This window comes from Lepisma saccharinum, chromosome 13 (assembly GCF_977018435.1).
Source record: "Lepisma saccharinum chromosome 13, izLepSacc3.1, whole genome shotgun sequence".
Taxonomy (NCBI): Eukaryota; Metazoa; Arthropoda; class Insecta; order Zygentoma; family Lepismatidae; genus Lepisma; species Lepisma saccharinum.
The window spans coordinates 9,079,126-9,100,621 of NC_139241.1; the positions used below are offsets into that span (position 1 = coordinate 9,079,126).

The 21,496-nt window shown below is 38.2% G+C and overlaps 1 protein-coding gene across 1 annotated transcript in view; it reads right to left on the reverse strand.

Annotated features, from left to right (window-relative positions):
- Positions 1–21,496, reverse strand: part of LOC145997128 (carboxylesterase 1E-like) — a 293,171-nt gene that overhangs the window by 48,292 nt on the left and 223,383 nt on the right. Inside the window, exons 2-3 of the mRNA XM_083133758.1 lie at positions 13,885–14,076; positions 7,153–7,303 (exon numbers count right to left, since the gene is read on the reverse strand). Coding sequence (XP_082989884.1) covers positions 7,153–7,303; positions 13,885–14,076 — 343 coding nt within the window. The remainder of the gene's footprint in view (positions 1–7,152; positions 7,304–13,884; positions 14,077–21,496) is intronic.

Sequence of the window (21,496 nt, forward strand, 5' to 3'; positions counted from 1 at the left end):
AGTCGCTTTTCTGGCAAATAGCAACAATGCGAATTTAGTAATGATGTGATTAAATTAAAGAAAGGACACTTACAAGGACACCCATGTCCAGATCGAGATTCGAACACAGGAACTCCTGTGCCAAGATCGAAAGTCGGCCACTTAGCATACTCGGTTATGTTATTAATGCTACATTGATTTGGCTTATTTTACTCTGCTTTCCTGCCACTTTTGGCTACTCGATGAAGATGATGGGACATTCACAAAGAACACCCATTCCCAGGCCGGCATTCGAACCAGGGACCCTTATTAATGCTATATATGTTCAATTCAAAGGTGTCTCTCTGTAAAATAGATGAACCCTGTGGCCAACAGGTCTTAGAGTGCCAAAGCCTGGCAACCAGATTTCAGTTAGTTGGCGCCTACTGAAACTCATAGAATCCCATCACCGCTGCTGTCTACAACTTGATAGATTAGATTGCAGGATGAATGCTAGTTATTCTCTTTATATGCTATTTTATCTACTAGTTAATCCTGTGTGTTATATGTTGTGCTAACAAAATATAGCACACAGGATTTTCATGAAGTAACTTGGATTCTTGCTGTAACACGATTATGACTTGTTTCCATATTAAACACACTAAAGTTGCTAACGAAGGAGTTTTTTTTTTTAAAAAAATTAAAAGCACTTTATGCTTTACATTTCCACCTTATATCTCATGGATTCTTGTTATTCGGATGGCAAGAAAAACTGTAGGACCTCTCCCGATAAGATTTTTCCCTGCCGTTTGATACGAGACCTCGCGGAAGTTCCACCTAGGACAACGGACCTGCTTATGCGTTGGTCACACCTATACTACGGTGTGATAGTACATGAGGTTATCCGAGATGTACGAGTTCGTCAGCTCTGGAATAATGCTGGGTCGGGAAGGTCCTACTGTGGCTCAGCATCCACTGTTGTTATGCTGGGGTGAACTTGGCCAGCTTACCACAGTACAATTACAGTAATAACAGTAATCCCTGAGATCTGCCCATGTCACTTCAGGAAAATGTAGCTATGTAATGAAGTAAGTCTTGATAGCGGTGTGTGTGTGTGTGTGTGTGTGTGTGTGTGTGTAGACATGCAAATAGTAGGTTGTAATTTAAGACCACTAACGGTTTTTTCTTTTGGGTCTGCAAAGTAATTCCTTAAGCTTGTAGGTTAGCTTGAGTGTTAGGTATTTCAAGTGCTTTGTGCAATTTATATTACCTTAGATTTAAACATGTCAGTATTCGCAGACTCAAAAGGAAGAATGGTGTATTATAAGTGATCGCTGTGTACAAATGCAATCGACATTTATATCGAGTGTATTTGCAAGCGATATATCAAGTCGATTGAAGTTGGTTCTCCGGCGCAAGGCTGTAAGGTACAAATGGCCTTGCGTTCCTCTTCCAGCTGAAAATAAGAGGCCCTCACAGATGGTAGTGATATCGACGGCGTTGAGAGGATTTGAACTGATATCTACCTGTACCAGGACCGTACCCAGGATTTTCTTGAGGAGGGGCAATTACCGTATTTAAAATAATCCTGGAATAAATGTTCCTAGACCGTCTTTAAATTTGTCTGGAAAAAAGTTTCCTGAACCGAATTGAAATACTTTACAGATAAAAAAGGTTCTTTACGGTCCAGAACCCATTTACGCTTGCTGATTTTCTCTCCTTGACCGGAATTGAATTTATTTGAAATTCCTGAACCTTTAACAATCCTTATAAAAGGACATTCGGTTGTGCATCCCACACCATCTTCATTGAAGCAGTGTGTGTTATTGTTCACATCTGCAAAAATCGATTGCAAATTAAAGATAACTAGGTGGAGGTACAAAAAATGAGAAACTTTAAGAAGACATTAGTTGCCTATTAAATTAACATGTAAGTGCTATGTTTTATTCCCGACGAAAGGAGGTGAGATATGGAGGAGAAATGACAGGTCGATCAAATTTCTGTGTTCCAGGGGCCTAGGCTGGCAATTACAACCACCTTCGCAGCTACGCCTCCATTTCTTACTAGTCCAATTTGATATAATTTTAAAATCTTATCTATGACTGTAGAAGTATGTTTTTACCCCATGCTGTTACCAACCCTAAAGAGAGAGAGAGAGAGAAAAAAAACAAGAGATCTATGCAACATTCACACACAGGCTGACGTCATTCTTTGTTATTCCTTCTTTCTTTGTATGTGTTTATGATGTTATTCTTACTAAAGTACGTTTGAAGTCCAAACGAATTGCTTATCTTTGTTGTTACAACAAAAACTCTTACCATCGGCAAAATTTAATGCGGGAAAATTTTTTAATAGAACAAGATCGTTGGTGGGAAGGTAGGAGATCACCCTTCCGCCATGGGAATGTACCTTGAATGTGAGCATCAACGCTATGGAATTATCCTTATAATGAAGAACATGTCTGAATGTGAATTAACCACAAAAAGAGGACATTTTCTCATCAAGCCTGCAGTTCGAAAAAAGTCAAAACAGCGAGTAAATATGGTGAACTGTCCGGACGAAATTGGAACATTTAGTAGCTTCGCATAAATGCTTATAAAACTAAAATTACTAAATATAGTTGACTGCAGACTTCTGGAGTCTGCCTCTCTCGAGAGACAACCCATTCATTTATACAAGAAGAAAATCTAAATTCTTTCAAAATCTTAAAAAAAATATCCATGTTATTTTTCTAGGTTTGCAGTAATTTATTTCATGGTTCGAGGGGAGGGGGCATGGCCCCCTTGCCCCCCCCCTGAGTACGGGCCTGACCTGTACCAACGCTAGTTGGCCTCATCTTTTCAGGACCTTCTGAGACATAGATTGCCCACGAACCATATCAGATGGAAAACACATCAGACGTCTAACTTCACGCCTCAAAATCATTAACGCAAGGATCCATTCTAGGTCCCGAATTGTGTAATCTAAGCTTGGAGCCATCTTTAAAAAAAATAGGAAATATTTCGGAGATCAAAAGCACATAGACTTAGCAGATCACGTAATAATTGTTAATTCAAGAACAGAGTTGGAAAGGAAGTCCAGTTTTACGATAAACTCTTCTGATGACTTGTGTGATACGGCGAAATTGACGATTGCCACCCGGGAGACCCACTTTGTAATCCTAAAGGGTAAGTTGAATGTTAAGAAACACCCACAGATAAAACTCAGAAAAATCCTAGAAGAGCAAAGGAAGCTAAATTTCTAGGTGTGAAATTACGAGAAATGTAATGATGAAAGGGATTATGTAACTTTAAAAGCTGAACCTACAATAAATAAATTGTTAGCAATAGGTTCGAAGGCATTCAGACTCCCTATGTCGCTTACAAACCCATACATATTCATAATTTACAATGCGATAGTTGCTTTAGATGGACCAATTTGAGAAGACTACCTAAAATATACAACGTATGCAACAAAAATAACATCAGCACAAACGAAGACCAAATAATCAAACACAGAACCGCCATATACTGGTGCAAGGAAAGTCAAGAAGAGAGAATTTACAAAGTAATCGACAGATATTCCCCTACCATTGCAGAATTAACTCCCAGATCATCCAGGAGTGGAAGGAAGAATGGACCAACACCTCCACGGCAGAAGACAGTACCACTTCTTCCCATGTATAAGATAGAGGCTGATAACGACATATTTCTGTCGTTGACGTCTTCAACGACGAACGGACACTTCACTTACGGTAAATGGCCGACTGGATTCACGGTTCCCAAAATCCTCAGCACACAGAATAACTTTCTTTAAGTGCTGCATCATATGAATGATGCTTCTGTCTCTCCGTTTTTAATGTCCGTTTGATGTGCACTTTGCAAAAGCTGGCTCACCGACCACCTATTTACAGGAACACCAACATAAGAACAAATCACGGAGCTCGATACTAAAAACAGACTGACTCTTTGATGTGAAATGTTGATTGTTCTAACAACAAATTTAAAGGAAACAAAATTTCGTTAACGGATTTTTTTACCAATACTTGTACTTCGGTACAACATCGAGGAGAAAACTTGATTATTGAAATTTGTAAATACTTCATTGTATATTACACTAATACCATGGTATATTTACCTAAAGGGTTAGAATTCAGGGGCCAGTCCCTTTTCCTCAGGAGCACTGGCGTACGCAGGATTATTTTCGGGAGGGGCTGGAATTGTAACGGCGGGGGTGCTTTCTGGGGGGGAGGGATTGCATACACAATACGATATTAGATATTTTTATAATTTTCCTCTCTCAAAAGGAGCCTTTGCATTTGCCACTCTGGTTTTCCCCCGAGTTCTTCACTGCTTTTATTTGAAAATGTTGATTTTCTCAAAATTTCAGAAAGGAATGTAGCCCCTTCAGCCCCCTCTGCGTACGCCAGTGCTCAATAGCTAGCTCTTTTTTTCTTATTTGCAAATATGGTCTAAGAAAGACATGAATCCAGCTAAGATAAAGCAAAGCAATTTGAAATATGATCTTAAAACATGTAATTTATTAATTGGATTGGATTAAAAGTAATTAATTCTTCCTCAAGAAGGCTCAATTGACAACAACATGAAAAACGATGCAATAATTCTAATATATGGCCGACTCTACCATATTGCCATATTCGCAACAGTGAAAATATTTATAATGGAATGTTTATTATTATGATGTAATGTTACACGTGATACAGAAAACACACAAACATTAAAAACATTATACTGTGTTCGTTATTTTTATTAAAAAAAAGGTAATGGAAATTTCCATAAGCGAACTAGAAATATAAAAAAAATAGCTCTGAATTTGAAAATTCAGGCAGCACGTGAAAATTTTCAAACGTCTTGTATTTTTCTACCCCTGTTCATGCATACATACTTTGATCAATACGCCATGGAATCCAAGGTTCGCCTAAAGTTTCAAGATCAAAGACCCGAGAAAAAGTTGCGCCTGGAATTCGAAGAAATACGATATTTAAATTTCATATTGCTGACGCATGCCTGAAGATTTTGTATCTATGCACTTTGAGATGTAAATTTTAAAGAACGGAGCTTTGCATTCTGATCTCGCCCAGACTCCACAATATGTTGCTACGCAATGGATAACCTTCTCTTCCGCCCTTAAAAGAGCTAATCCCTAGAGCATACTTGTCTCCTGCTAAAGTAACCATATAGCTATTGTTCATATAAAGCAGTGCAATTGTAGGTTCGGTGAGATACCCGACTCAGAAATTCACCCCTCCCAACAGTAATTTCTGGATCCGGCACTGCTGTAAGTTACGTGCCATGTCCAACAAAATAACGAGAGAATGTTTTCACTATGCATTAAAATTACGTTGACTGTCTTAACTAGGAACGATAAAAGCATGGAACTGTTAATCAACAAAGTGATAGATGTTAATGAAAAGGAACTAAGGCGAATCCAGTTTCAATTTCAATAGTCGACTCAAGACTGAACTTGTCAACAATTTTCATGTCAACTTCAATTTTCTTATTTGTAAAATAATAACAATAATTATAATAATAGAGGAAAAGGTCTAAATATGGGCCCCCTTCTTATTTTTCATTTTCGGAGGAAAACATTAAAATATCAAGCACCTGCCTTTAAAATGCATTTCTATGAAATATATAGCCTACTTAAATGCTAAAGTATAGAAGGTCTCCATTTTTTTTTTAAAAAAAAAGCAATTTCCAAAAAATGGTAAAATTATGTATTTCAAAATTGTGGTCTAAATATGGGCTACTAGTGGCAATATCACAAAAAGCAATTAAAAATTAAAAAAACAGTCATTTATCGCTAAAACATTATAAAATTCATATTTATGAATAATCTGTTGTTTTGAAAATCACGCGGAATGGGAAAAGTCGAAATTAAGAAAAACATCCAAATATTTGTTGAAAATGTGATCTCAACATTAGACCTCAGGTCATAGCCCATATTTAGACCATCACGCTATTTTTCTTCTTCAATTTATTTTCACTCTCTGTGGTACATATTTCACAAACAAATCATGACATTATAAAAGCCCACATTTGTTTTATGTACCGATAACATCATAACCTATACAAAGCAGATGACAATTCAGAAAACGCTGAGTTAAAACATACCTGCAAAAAGTTTTCGGAGGTAGCAATTCTATATCAGCGTCCAAGGCGGAAACTAACCACCACTTTCTCTTGCGAATTGGCGCCGCAGCCTTTGTCCTTGACAGATAACCAGTTCGCATAGCCTCTGCCAGGCTGCAGGGAGCGCTGATAACTACAAAACCCATATTTAAACCTTCGCCCATATTTAGACCTTCGCCCATATTTAGACCTTCTCCTCTAACAACAACATTAAAAGTTTCTATGACTGAAGGGCAAGATATGAAATTTTACTTTACCCCCCGATAAAAAATACTGCGGCGTACATGGCTGCTTGCAATGGTTGAATTAAGACGTTCAAAATTGCCTTTCACGATCTTTATAAGCTTTGTGTTATTGTGATCCTGATTTGACATATTATGACGTTTAACTACAATTTAAAGCCAGATAAAAACATAATGTTTTAATTCTATTGCATACAAAAATTAGCCTTTTTCCATCTTTTTCCCTATCTTCTATTTAATACATTCTTCGTATCAGTCCCATGGAACGTGAGGACACCCCCCCCCTCAGACGCGAGGCCCCGGGCGCTCGCCCACTTCGCCCACTTCGCCCAACCCTTGCTACGCCACTAGTTAGGTATATCTTAATAAATAAGTTAATGTAATAGCGGTCCGAATTAGGTGAAGGGCTAGTAGGAAGAAAATGGGATAATAGATAAAATTAGACCAATAGTTATACTACTTATTAGAATGATTAAAATAAATTATATTCTTCATTCTTAAGAACTCACCCTTCAAGAAGTTAGCAGTTGGAATAAATGATGTTTTTATTTTTTTCCAATAGTCCATGGTTGTTGTTCTATGTCTGTGTAATCACTTGCAGGATCAACTTAGTGGACAGTGTTTTGTTTGTTGCTTTTCGAAGCGCTGTTTAACCTAATTTTTTGCTGTTTTCTTGCTAATATAGGCAGAACAACATGTCAATTTATGACTAAAATAGTAGATATGTTTTACAATATTCTAAAAGTGATATCGCTATAAGTTTATTTTAATAACAACCTTCAAAAGCTTTAGAGACTAATGTAGTTATTTCGTGAACTTACCGAAGGGTCCTAATCGGTAGTTGAATGTGACCACGATGACTCCCAGTGTTGCCAGTTTCTCCCCTGGATACAGCCTGCCTCCGTTCATGTAGTAGGAGCCTCCATGGATGAACACCAGGACGGGCAGTTTGTTGGACTCCGAGTGGTTGCTCTGGAAGCGCACAAAAGAGTTGATTATATTTGCTTTATACACGTTACAAGTTAGTACTTGGAGTAGGTGCAAGTGAGTTATGTTTTACCCACGATGAATATAAGTGAATTAAGAATTATTGTCGTCTGCTGCTACCAGACAACTTCAATCATCGTTGTAGCACAAAGCGAATGATAATAAAAAACTGAACGCATACAAACGAAATCTGGAGCTTCTAGGGAGTGTGCATGTTTTCAACCTCCTTTCCCTTTCTTGCGAATTGGATTCGTTCACTCAAGTTGGGCATTTCTTCCGAGGTTGGCTAATAGTACATTTACAGTTGGAGCTTGTGTATATGTGTAAGGGGGGAAGGTTGGAAATTACATATATGTGCAGTGGGATCCACAAGTATTGCTCGGCAAATTGTCCATGACTACGTTCATTAATTTCTCTCTTGTATCCTGTTAGTTTTTAAGAAATTGATTTTTACTTGTACTGATGCAGAGGTTGCCATTGCCAGCAGCCTATTTGGTGTTTTGATCGAATTCTTTCTTCATTTCTCTGTGTGTGCGAAAGGGAAAGAGAACGGAGTGTGAATGAATGAATGATTTGGTGTTTTAAGTCCACTTTATGCACAGTAAGGCTAATTGGGACTGGACCTACAGTTTAAAGTGATATCCGAACCAATCGGCTATCTAACCCAGGACCCCTTGATTACAGAAGGACAATGTTACCACTACGAGATAACGGTGTGTGTGTGTGTGTGTGTATGCGTGTGATACTTACTTACAAAATTCGCAAAGAAGTTACAGATTTAACGTTATGAACGGAAAGCGGTAATTCCACGAGTACTTAGGTCAAAATCTGTTTAAAAAAACATATTCTTGATTTTTTTTTATTTCTTATTTTACGTAGCTTTTCTAGGATTTGTTAACCCTGGAGGTTGTTTTTTCCAAAAAAGTAGACTTTGCCTTTTTATACGGGCCTCCCCGATGGCGTAGTGGTAACGTCGTCGCCTTGATTAATCAAGGGGTTACGGGTTCCAACCTCAGTGTAAGCATACAGTGGTTCGGATCCTACTTTAAACTGTAGGTCCAGTCCCGATTAGCCTATCTGTGCATAAAGTGGACTTAAAAGACTCAAACTCGTAGACACAATTCAAATCTAATACTTGAGGGTTACGCTGGCAAATCTAGAAATAGGTATACTTACAGTAGAGTTTCGGTAATCCGTTGTTCCGTATAATCGGATGCACAAAAATCCTTCTTTTCTCTCCTGATAACTGCTCAGATAAGTTGGTTTGTAGACGGAAAAGACTGGTGATCTTGTTTCTCACGTTCACCTAATTATTATTCTCATCGTGCTCAAAGTGGATGGAAAGGGACGCCAAAAGAGACAAATCCAACGGCAGAGGTGGTGACCGTCAATGATGTATTTAGACGGGGTTCAGGGGGGTCCGCCCCCAAAAGATTTTTCAAGTATTAAACTTAAATAATCAAAATATACTTGTTTTGTTGTATAATCGAGGGATATTTTTTTCCACCGAACTTACTAGAAGGTAAGCATTACATTGCGATCATACGGCTTTGAATGACAGTGCCAAAGGAGATTTATGCACTACTACACCTTATAATATTATACATTATTAATCAGAAACTTTACTTTTCGTCAAGTGGACACAACATCCTTTTCGTTATTCAGTAAATATTTCAACTTGTAATTTTTTACATTAATTCGCTTGCCAGGAGAGTTGTTTTAATATAAATTTTAAGGAACCTGGTTTAGTCGGTAGGCCGTCTGACTGCTACGCGGAAGACCCGTGTTCGATTTCCGGGGTGGGTGATCTAAGGTCGGAATTTTTCCGGCCTTGTCCACGCATAAAACAGCTCTGACCTCACCCATCCTTAAATCAATGAGTACTTGTGAACAACCAGGGGGCCGGAACGTGGTGCTGATCACGTCACTACCGAAATAACCGAAAATATATGGAGCCCTATCCCCACATCCGGTAAATATGCCTTCATGTCACTGTCCTACCTATCATAACCACCTTAATGATTGATTGACTTGCTTTATTTTGCTTTGCTTCTTGTGCCACGTTTTCCTATTGATTGATTGATTGACTTGCTTTATTTTACTTCGCCTCTTGTACCACTTTTGCCTATTGATTGATTGATTGATTTGCTTGATTTTACTTCGCTTCTTGTATCACTTTTGCCTATTGATTGATTGATTGACTTGCTTTATCTTACTTCGCTTCTTGCACCACGTTTGGCTATTGATTGATTGACTTGCTTTATTTTACTTCGCTTCTTGTACCACTTTTGCCTATTGATTGATCGATTGATTGACTTACTTTATCTTACTTCGCTTCTTGCGCCACTTTTGGCTATTGATTGATTGACTTGCTTTATTTTACTTCGCTCCTTGTACCACTTTTGGTAATTGATTGATTGATTGTTTAATTTGCCTTATTTTACTTCGCTCCTTGTACCACTTTTGGCTATTGATTGATTAATTGATTGATTTGTTTTATCTTACTTCGCTTCTTGTACCACTTTTGGCTATTGATTCATTGATTGATTTAATTGCTCTATTTTATTTCGTTTCTTGTACCACTTTTGGCTATTGATTGATTGATTGACTTGCTTTATCTCACTTCGCTTCTTGTACCACGTTTGGCTATTGATTGGTTGACTTGCTTTATTTTACTTCGCCTCTTGTACTACTTTTGCCTATTGATTGATTAATTGATTGATTTGTTTTATCTTACTTCGCTTCTTGCGCCACTTTTGGCTATTGATTGATTGACTTGCTTTAATTTACTTCGCTCCTTGTACCACTTTTGGCTATTGATTGATTGATTGTTTAATTTGCTTTATTTTACTTCGCTCCTTGTACCACTTTTGGCTATTGATTGATTAATTGATTGATTTGTTTTATCTTACTTCGATTCTTGTACCACTTTTGGCTATTGATTCATTGATTGATTTAATTGCTCTATTTTATTTCGTTTCTTGTACCACTTTTGGCTATTGATTGATTGATTTGCTTTATCTTACTTAGCTTCTTGTGTCACTTTTGGCTATTGATTCATTGATTGATTTACTTGCTTTAATTTACTTCGCTTCTTGTATCACTTTTTGCTATTGATTTATTGATCGTTTAATTTGCTTTTTCTTACTTCGCTTCTTGTACCACTTTTGGCTATTGATCCATTGATTGTTTTAATTGATCTATTTTACTTTGTTTCTTGTACCACTTTTCGCTATTGATTGATTGATTTGCTTTATCTTACTTAGCTTCTTGTGTCACTTTTGGCTATTGATTCATTGATTGATTTACTTGCTTCAATTTACTTCGCTTCTTGTACCACGTTTGCTTATTAATTGATTGACTTGATTTATTTTACTTTGTTCATGGTACCACTTTTGGCTATTAATTGATTGATTTATTGATTTTTTTTATCTTACTTAGCATCTTGTGTCACTTTTGGCTATTGATTGATTGATTGACTTGTTTCATCTCACTTCGCTTCTTGTGCCACGTTTGGCTATTGATTGATTGATTGACTTGCTTTATTTTACTTCGCTTCTTGTACCACGTTTGGCCATTGATTGATTGATTGACTTGCTTTATTTTACTTCGCTTCTTGTACCACTTTTGCCTATTGATTCATTGATCGACTTGTTTCATATCACTTCGCTTCTTGTGCCACGTTTTCCTATTGATTGATTGTTTGACTTGCTTTATTTTACTTCGCTTCTTGTACCACTTTTGCCTATTGATTGATTTGCTTTATCTAACTTCGCTTCTTGTACCACTTTTGCCTATTGATTGATTGATTGACTTGTTTTATTTTACTTCGCTTCTTGTACCACTTTTGCCTTATTGATTGATTGACTTGCTTTATCTTACTTTGCTTCTTGCGCCACTTTTGGCTATTGATTGATTGATTGACTTGCATTATTTTACTTCGCTTCTTGTACCACTTTTGCCTATTGATTGATTGATTGTTTAAATTGCTTTATTTTACTTCGCTCCTTGTACCACTTATGGCTATTGATTGATTAATTGATTGATTTGTTTCATTTTACTTCGCTTCTTGTACCACTTTTGGCTATTGAATCATTGATTGATTTAATTGCTCTATTTTACTTCGTTTCTTCTACCACTTTTGGATATTGATTGATTGATTTGCTTTATTTTACTTCGTTCCTTGTACCACTTTTGGCTATTGATTGATTGTTTAATTTGCTTTATTTTACTTCGCTTCTTGTACCACTTTTGGCTATTGATTGATTAATAGATTGATTTGTTTTACCTTACTTCGCTTCTTGTACCACTTTTGGCTATTGATTCATTGATTGATTTAATTGCTCTATTTTACTTCGTTTCTTGTACTTCTTTTGGCTATTGATTGATTGATTTGCTTTATCTTACTTAGCTTCTTGTGTCACTTTTGGCTATTGATTCATTGATTGATTTACTTGCTTTAATTTACTTCGCTTCTTGTATCACTTTTGGCTATTGATTGATTGATTGTTTAATTTGCTTTATCTTACTTCGCTTCTTGTACCACTTTTGGCTATTGATTCATTGATTGATTTAATTGCTCTATTTTACTTCGTTTCTTGTACCACTTTTGGCTCTTGATTGATTGATTTGCTTTATCTTACTTAGCTTCTTGTGTCACTTTTGGCAATTGATTCATTGATTGATTTAGTTGCTTTTTCTTACTTCGTTTCTTGTACCAAGTTTGCATATTAATTAATTGACTTGATTTATTTTACTTTGTTCATTGTACCACTTTTGGCTATTAATTGATTGATTTATTAATTTGCTTTATCTTACTTAGCATCTTGTGCCACTTTTGGCTATTGATTGATTTATTGACTTGTTTCATCTCACTTCGCTTCTTGTGCCACGTTTGGCTATTGATTGATTTGCTTTATTTTACTTCGCTTCTTGTACCAATTTTGCCTATTGATTGATTGATTGACTTGCTTTATTTTACTTCGCTTCTTGTACCACTTTTGCCTATTGATTGATTGATTGATTGACTTGTTTCATCTCACTTCGCTTCTTGTGCCACGTTTGCCTACTGATTGATTGATTCACTTGCTTTATTTTACTTCGCTTCTTGTACCACTTTTGTCTATTGATTGACTTGCGTTATTTTACTTCGCTTCTTGTACCACTTTTGCCTATTGATTGATTGATTGATTTACTTGCTTTATTTTACTTCGCTTCTTGTATCACTTTTTGCTATTGATTGACTGATTGACTTGCTTTATCTTACTTCGCTTCTTGTACCACTTTTGCCTATTGAATGATTGATTGACTTGCTTTATTTTACTTCGCTTTTTGAACCACTTTTGCTTTATTGATTAATTGATTGATTGATTTACTTTATTTTACTTCGCTTCTTGTACCACGTTTGGCTATTGATTGGTTGATTGATTGATTTTCTTTATTTTACTTCGCTTCTTGTACCACTTTTGTCTATTGATTGACTGATTGACTTGCTTTATCTTACTTCGCTTCTTGTATCACTTTTCCCTATTGATTGATTAATTGACTTGCTTTATTTTACTTCGCTTCTTGTACCACTTTTGCCTATTGATTGATTGATTGACTTACTTTATTTTACTTCGCTTCTTGTACTGCTTTTGGCTTTTGATTGACTGATTGACTTGCTTTATCTTACTTCGCTTCTTGTATCACTTTTGCCTATTGATTGATTGATTGACTTGCATTATTTTCCTTCGCTTCTTGTACCACGTTTGGCTATTGATTGATTGACTTGTTTTGTGTTACTTCGCTTCTTGTACCACTTTTGGCTATTGATTGATTGATTAACTTGCTTTATCTTACTTCGCTTCTTGTGCCACGTTTGGCTGTTGATTGATTGATGGACTTGCTTTATTTTACTTCGTTTCTTGTACCATGTTTGGGTATTGATTGATTGATTTATTGATTGATTGACTTGATTTATCTTACTTCGCTTCTTGTGATACGTTTGCCTATTGATTGATTAATTGATTGATTGATTTGCTTTATTTAACTTCGCTTCTTGTACCGCGTTTGGCTATTGATTGATTGATTGACTTGCTTTATCTTACTTCGCTTCTTGTACCACTTTTACCTATTGATTGATTGATTTACTTGCTCTATTTGACTTTGCTTCTTGTACCACTTTTGGCTAATTTGCAAAGATGGGGATGAATAATGATATGATGAAATTGATGAATGAACACTCACAAACATCCATGCCCTAGCCGGGATTCGAACCCGGAACCTCTGGCATCCTAGCGCATTGTGCTAACCACTCCGCCACGGGGGCCGGCTTAACTACACTTAACGTAGACAACGAGCACGCGCTGTTCTCTATTCTTAATACAGTCTTTTTACCTATTCAAATAGACTAATACTGTAATATTGTATTAACAATAACGGTATTAAAAAAATGCCTTTCTAATAATGATTATGAACAAACCTATTAATTTTATTAATGTATAAATTATAAACATTTATATTATTATTATTGTTAGTGAATATTTATTTCTAGATACGTGTCTGATGTTGGTGGAATCTCTTACCAGAGGCAAGTAGACATTGAGGTTGAGGCAGTTTTCGTCCATGGCGTAATTCTCGAGTTTCCTCTCCCTCATGATAATCTTTCCCCGCGCCCTCACTGTAGCCCAGATCCTCTGCTTCGGGGGTTGGATGCACATCGGCCCGAAGTCCACCGCGTCCTTGATGCCACTCCAGGGCCGCACCGTCTGGGGGGCCTGCAAAGAAAGGTCTTGTAAATCAACACCATATAGAATGAGGCAAAGAGACAGAATACAACTCTTGTCTGGTCTTACGGCGGGCAACCTACATGCTGGCAAGGGAAGTGGAGAGCGGGGAATACCCCGCAGACCACAGGGGCAACCACGAATTTTTGTCTGGGTGGGGGCAAGTACCAGGAAAAACGTACTAATAATAATAATAATAAAATAATACTATTATTTTTATATTAGTAGTAGTAGTAGTAGTAATAGTAGTAGGATTATCAACGAGGCATAAATATACAGTAAAACCTCGTTAATCCGGACTAATGGGGGATACGTTGGCAGGTTTAACGAAAGTCCGGATTAACTGAAATAACCTAAGAGAACAGTAGAAAGTGCATTAAAACTCCGTTTTATAGCAACTAAACACGTTTATTATGATGTATTTAAAGTGTATAGGCCTAAATACACTATATACAGTACAGTACAAAGTCTGCGGGAAACAGAATTTCATCAGTGGTTGACTGCCTTTTCTTTGGGAAGTTCTCTTGTTGACTTCTAGCCACATTTAAAACCATGCATTCCTCTTTTTTTTCCCCCTTTTGCCTGTCCGAATTAAGCAAAGTCCGGCATTTCGGGGTCCGGATTAACGATGTGATAACGATAGGCAAAAGGGGAAAAAAAGGAGAAATGCAAGGTTTTAAATGTGGCTAGAAGTCAACAAGAGAACTTCCAATAGACAAGGCAGTCAACCACTGATGAAATTCTGTTTCCCGCAGACTTTGTACTGTACTGTATAGTGTATTTAGGCCTATGCACTTTAAATACATCATAATAAACGTGTTTAGTTGCTATAAACGGAGTTTTAATGCACTTTCTACTGTTCATTTAGGTTATTTCAGTTAATCCAGGCTTTCGTTAAACCGGTCAACTTATCCCCCCATTAGTCCGGATTAACGAGGTTTTACTGTATATGCAATCTTCATTTCTCCCTTCGCTTCATTATTTCTTCCTTTGTTGATCTTATATATTTTAATGTAAGCATTTTCGGAACACCCTGCATTGCATTGAGGAAACACTACAGAACAATAGAATTTAATGATAATTGATATCAATAAATATGCATTATTCTTTTACTTAATACAAAGCAAACTTCAATTTTGTGCACGACGCTAGTGCAATGGCCCAACTTGTCATTTTGCTCTAAAAAGTAGTTTTGTAGTTTCTAGGATTGAACACACTCGTGGATTACAGATGGTACTCTTGAGTCAATTAAATCAGGAGATACACAAAGCATGATGCTGTAAAAGGGGGGGGGGGTGCTTGCCCGCAGCGAAACTACATCCCTGGACGCTCTCTGTACCTGTTGGGAATTCCAAATAGTTCCAATTGCTGAAATGGCAGAGGTTCACAGGAGTTGCACATCGTGCAACGATGTTGTGAAGCAGTTGGTTCCGTTGCACAAAAACAGCTGCATTCAATTTAGAAAGTTAGGGAAACAGAATCTGTGCAGAGAATAACACACGTCCAAAACTATCCCGCAACTAGATTGGCTTCAAAGGTAATTTTGTTATTTTCTGCGATCGTTTTTTACCCTTAAGCTTACGGAACAGTAGGAAAATTCACATACGCTTACACTTAGGGACAGTTGCGGCGATTGGGTTCCAAAAGCGGGGAGGCGAAAGCAGTATATTTTCCTTTGTAGATAGGGTTTAGCATAATGCGAGGGAAAAGTCGCGAGAAGTGGGGGGCAACTGCCCTCATCGCCCCCTTTAGTTTCCTCCACTGTTGAGGGATAAGGTTTGTTGGATTGTTTTGGTTTCTGTTTTAAGTCCACTTTATGCACAGATAGGCTAATCGGGACTGGACCCACAGTTTAAAGTGATATCCGAACTGCCGTGCCTCCACCGGGTATCGAGCCCGGGACCCCTTGATTACGAGACGACGCCACCCCTATACCTTCAGGGAGGCGCGAAATTGTTTGTTGTTGCATTAAATAATAGTGCCTGTTTGTATTAAATTAATATAAGTACTAAATATAGATGGGCGTCGTTAGGGCGTCTGACTACCATGCGAGAGACCCGGGTTCGATCTCCTTCGGGGGAGAACCGGGAATTTTTTCCACCTGTTCAAGCGGCTTCCACCCAGCATCGTGCAAAGTGACTACCTGGAGGAAACTCTGGAGGGTAAAGGCGACCAGGGGCGTGGTGCTGATCACATCACCCCCACCTTCGGACAAGAAAGTGTAGGGCCCTAACTCCACACACCCTTCATGGCGTGGTGCAATGCACAGGGGAGCACTTTACCTTATACTAAGTATAGATGACGTACTTGTTTTTTTTATCATAATCATAGTATTATTCGAACCACCCTTTTCTAAGCCCCATTCCTGACCATATGTCGTTTCCCCTCTCGCCCCTTCGTGTGTTTAAAACGCCCGTCATCTCCAAGTCGACGCGATGAGATTTTCAGCAGGAGATGAAATCTCGCGACTCGCTGAGTCAGGCTCGACTTCAATCTCATTTCGACGGGACAAATTGCGTCGAAAGCGTTTGAGAAAATGCTGATGATCCAATTTGCCTCACCTGTTGCTTCTAGCCGAGCGAGATCCTCCGAGGAGGGGAAACACTTCCCAATCGGTCCAAGATGTGAATTGCACTATTGGACTGAGCGGTCTTAACCCTACCTTACCCGAGGAGGGGGGGGGGCTGTCATGTCCACCACCTATAATTTCTTGATTTTTCAGCCGTTAGAATATTTATAAAAAATTGAAAATAAATTACATTGTTCCCTAATATATCCTCAATATTTCTGTACTACTTTTGTTCATAAAAACATAAACGTAATTTAAATAGGAGGCAAAATGTACTTGGTGGGCCTATCAGGCGCCATCTTTGAATGTGTTATTGTAGACACTAATGCCAGCGACAGTGTACAATTGGTTGGTAATGATGGAAATTTTAGTAACTATTATTATTAATAAACCACTGCCCCTCTATAAACAACAAACATTAATAAAAAATATTATTGTTTTTGTTAGTGCGACACTCACGCAATAATTTGTTATTATTTTTTATTCATGATGGTAATTTCTGTAATTATTATATGTAATAAATAACTGCACATTATCAACAAATCAAGCAGTGATTGGTTTCTTGAGTATTAATGATAAAGAAAGTGTGGGCTTGTGAGGTCCGTCCCCCTGAGGTAAGCAAGTTTCTCGGCGTCACGGGTAAGCTAGGTTTAAAATCTCGCACGACAAAATATTCCTCAAATATGAACTAAGGGGTGAGTGGAATTTTACAATTTCCTATGTCTTCGAGCTCATTAATGTAGGCTATTTAACATTTTAGAAAGTACTCATAGTTGATACTTGATACTATTACTTTCTGCTGGAATTAGCCCCACATAAAGGTAAGCACGCTCGCAAACATTTGAATACATTCAATTTTCGCCATGTAGATCATCCTGGGATGTTATATTTATTTTTCACTTGTAAGCATTGTTTATAATATTTAAGAGCACAGAACGCACAGGCTGATTGAAAAGTCCCAGTCCCACTTCACCTGGGTACATCGGGGTAAGGAGCTCATGTGTGAGGTTGCTTCCGGTCAGCCATCTTGAATTCCGCCATATTTGATCGAGGTAAAACTTCGAAATGTCAAGGGGGTCATGTGGGGTATCAAAACACATTAGAATTTTCCAGGACAATGCTGTAATTAGTTTTGTGATAACTGTAACGGTACAAAAGTTATTGACACTGGCAACCATGTGCTGCTGTACCCACATGCATGTCCTGGACCTAGAGGATGTGCTCAATGTGGTTCCCATGGTGCCGAACACACTCTTCAAGCCGTGAGATCCATTTCTGTATGGGGTTACTTGAAACAGCTTGTGTTCTCCGAGAAAATCTGTTACACACACCACAGTCGCTACCGCATCATGCGGGCCTTTGATCAAACACCTCACAGATGCTCATAAGGGTCCATGCAGAGTGGATATCACGCCTCGAAGAGTGTGTTCGGCACCATGGGAACCACATTGAGCACATCCTCTAGGTCCAGGACATGCATGTGGGTACAGCAGCACATGGTTGCCAGTGTCAATAACTTTTGTACCGTTACAGTTATCACAAAACTAATTACAGCATTGTCCTGGAAAATTCTAATGTGTTTTGATACCCCAAATGCTCCCCTTGCCATTTGAAACAAAAATGACCTCGATCCAATATGGCGGACTTCAAGGTGGCGGCCATGTGCCGGCCCCGATGTACCCAGGTGAAGTTGAATCTGCCATTACCGCATCCGTTCCGGATATATATATATATATATATATCACGATCGCTGTATAGTAAAAAAAATGTAAAGTTCCCCATGCACTTTGCACCATCCCATTAGGCATATATGTATAGAAGGATGCGGGAGTGGGGTCCCCACACATTCTATTGATCTAGGCCATGTTGGAGGTGACGTGATCAGCACCACACTCCGGCCGCCTTTACTCTCAGGTACCCATTTAATTTAAGCTGGGTGAGCCCCAGAGCCTCTTTATACGGGGACAAGGCCGGAAAAATTGCGACATTAAATCACTCACCCCGAGAATCGAGCCCGGGTCTCCCGCGTAGCAGTCAGACGCCCTACCGACAGGACCAGCACGGTTCCTGCTTTATAGTAAATGCATTATTATTTGCAAGTGAAATTGAGATAAACATTTGTAGCAGGTTGAGAAGAATGTTTATCCTCCTTATATACGCTGTGTGGTAATAATTCGTGCATTTGCCGATAGATGTCAGTCAATTCTAATATTGCGTTCAGGAGTCAGATTTACGACAGTGTTCCATCCGAATGCTGTATGTAGAGAGCAGTTATATTACAAATTAAAGATGACTATATTCCGTTAAATTACATGTACATTTATGCGCTTGAATCTAGTACATGGCAGCGAGTGTGCTGTGTCCTTGGAATAATGATCAACAAACCAAGAACTTCAAGCATTGAGAGACCTGCTCTGACTAATTTTACAGCTTGATACGTGCTTGTTCTTCATTGACTACCACAGTTTCTTTCACAATAATATTATATTAATATCGGATCGTGACCTTTGGCCAAGGGCGTCTTCAGGGTCGGGTGACTGCCCAGGGCGCCCTCCTTAAATAAAACCGAAACCTTAATTTTGAAACGCGGCTATTTGTTTTATAAAGATTTGTTACAAATAAGATATTACATATCGGAAAAAATAACACGAGATTGAACATAGTTCCCTATAGTAGAGGATATATACGGCTTCACTCGGAAATAATTGCAAAACAAATGCTTCTTGGGCCAGATTGTGCAAGATGCAGGCGCGGTTGGCTGTATAGCGCAAATGTGCAGTGAACCCCCAGTAATATACAAAATAAACAATAACTGAGAAGTTCATAAGCGTAGAGTGTCAAATTCTCTTAGTGAGAAGGAGAAACCGCGGGCCAGAGCCACTCAGCTCCCCTCTAGTTCCGTTTCGTGCAAAGTCTCCGCTGAACCTCCGCAAGCCAACCCCTACCATGCTAAAAGCTTAGGACGGCTAGCAGAAGCTCGACGCGTACATATGGCGAAAATACATGCAGTCTGAGACTGGAGGAAGGCCGTCTCGTCAAAACGGACATGCGCAGTTCGTAGGATCACCAGCGAGCTGGAGTGAATCACGCTCTTATCTCTTCCAGTGTTGCACTATGTGTTTCAATTTGAATTCATTTGGCATTCTCTTTGTATTTTTATATTTTACAAGACTTATTAGATTAATGAAGAGGGTGTAATATAAATGTAGAGGTAACACCGAACGAAAGCTAGAAGTAAAGATGATGGGACAAATAAGATAAATATGATAGAAAACAACTTGCCTACACATTCAGAGTTTTCATCTTTAAGATGGAAACACTTCAGGTGGAAGGAGCCGAAAAGTCAAAAATAGCGCGAGGGCGAGGGGTTGCTTATCGGACAAGACTTAAACAACCTTTTGGTCTTCTTACGTCAGACTAAATGCTTTCGTTGACATGTTAGGCTTTTTAGGTTTAGTTGTCTTAGAATATATACACTCAATTTTCGGGGCTTACCGTGCTTGACCAAAAATGTAATATTTGCTATTTATTCAAGCCTAACCTAACAATGAAGGCATTTCGCACTTACGTCAGAAGACGACCAAAAAGTTGTTTGGGTTTCGTGCGATCAGTTATACTCTAGCGCGAGAGGGTGTTCGAGGGGACGCGCGCATTTGACTTTGTTACGTGTCATTGTCTCCATACTTGTTAGTTTGTTTTGAAGTGCGTGGCTGGTGATTGAAATATATTTGTCGTGGTGATACGATGAGTGGAGTGAGGTGGATTGTGTATTGGAAGGAGTGTAGTTGTTGCTGTGCGAGAAGTTAACATATTGCATAGAATAGAATCTAATCGCTTTGATTTAGCGATATACTTTCGAATAGTTATATAATTGATTGATTGATTGATTTAGTTTATTTTACTTCGCGTTTTGTGCCTCTTGGCTAATTTGCGAAGATGGGGATGAGTGATGAAATGATGAAATTGATGAATGGACATTCACAAACAACCAAGCCCGACCGGGATTCGAACCCGGGACCCTTGGCGTCGCGAATAGTTATATAAGAATTATCTTGTAATCAAGGGGTCTTGGGTTCGATGACTGATACATACTCATTTTAGCAGGCAGAGATTTGTATTTTTTAACTGTAGGTTCAGGATCCAGTTTCAATAATATAGTCTATTTGACAGTGGTGGGACCAGAAAAGAGTTGGCACGAGTGGAAGAGGCAAAATTGAGGCGAGAATATTTTCTGAATTCTGAGATACCCCTAAATAGGGCTACAATACCATACGAAAATCTTAAATTAAAATGATCGCCCCCTACACACACACTCCTTGGTTCTGTCACTGTTATCTGAACATAAAGCAAATTAACTTTGTCAGTAATCTACCGGCCAAAATTTGATAATTTTCCCAGTACTATATCTACGAACAAAAGCGTGTAGTGTCTCAAAAGGTTTAGATAAGTCCATTTTGCATAATTTTGGTGAACCCCCAGGAAAATTATGCACGAGCCGCGCCTGGCAAGATGGTATAGTTAATAATATATTAAAAATCCACAATCTTGGAAAATGGCGGAAAAAATTCAACTTAAAAATTAAAAAAAAAATAATATCACGAAAATGGTGCATTGTACACAAAAAGTTAAGATAACCAAAATGAAAGAACAGAAAATTTGCTAAATTATGGTTTTTGTTTGATAGAGCTACCATAAATCTTAATTGAATTAGAAAGATTCAAATATTTTCTTTAATTTCTTTATTATTTTCTTATGATTTCCTCTAGAGATTGTTTTTTGTTTCGTGCCTCTAGAGTCAGGGGTTGAGGAGATATGGAGTTTTATGCAGTCATGTGTTTCCCT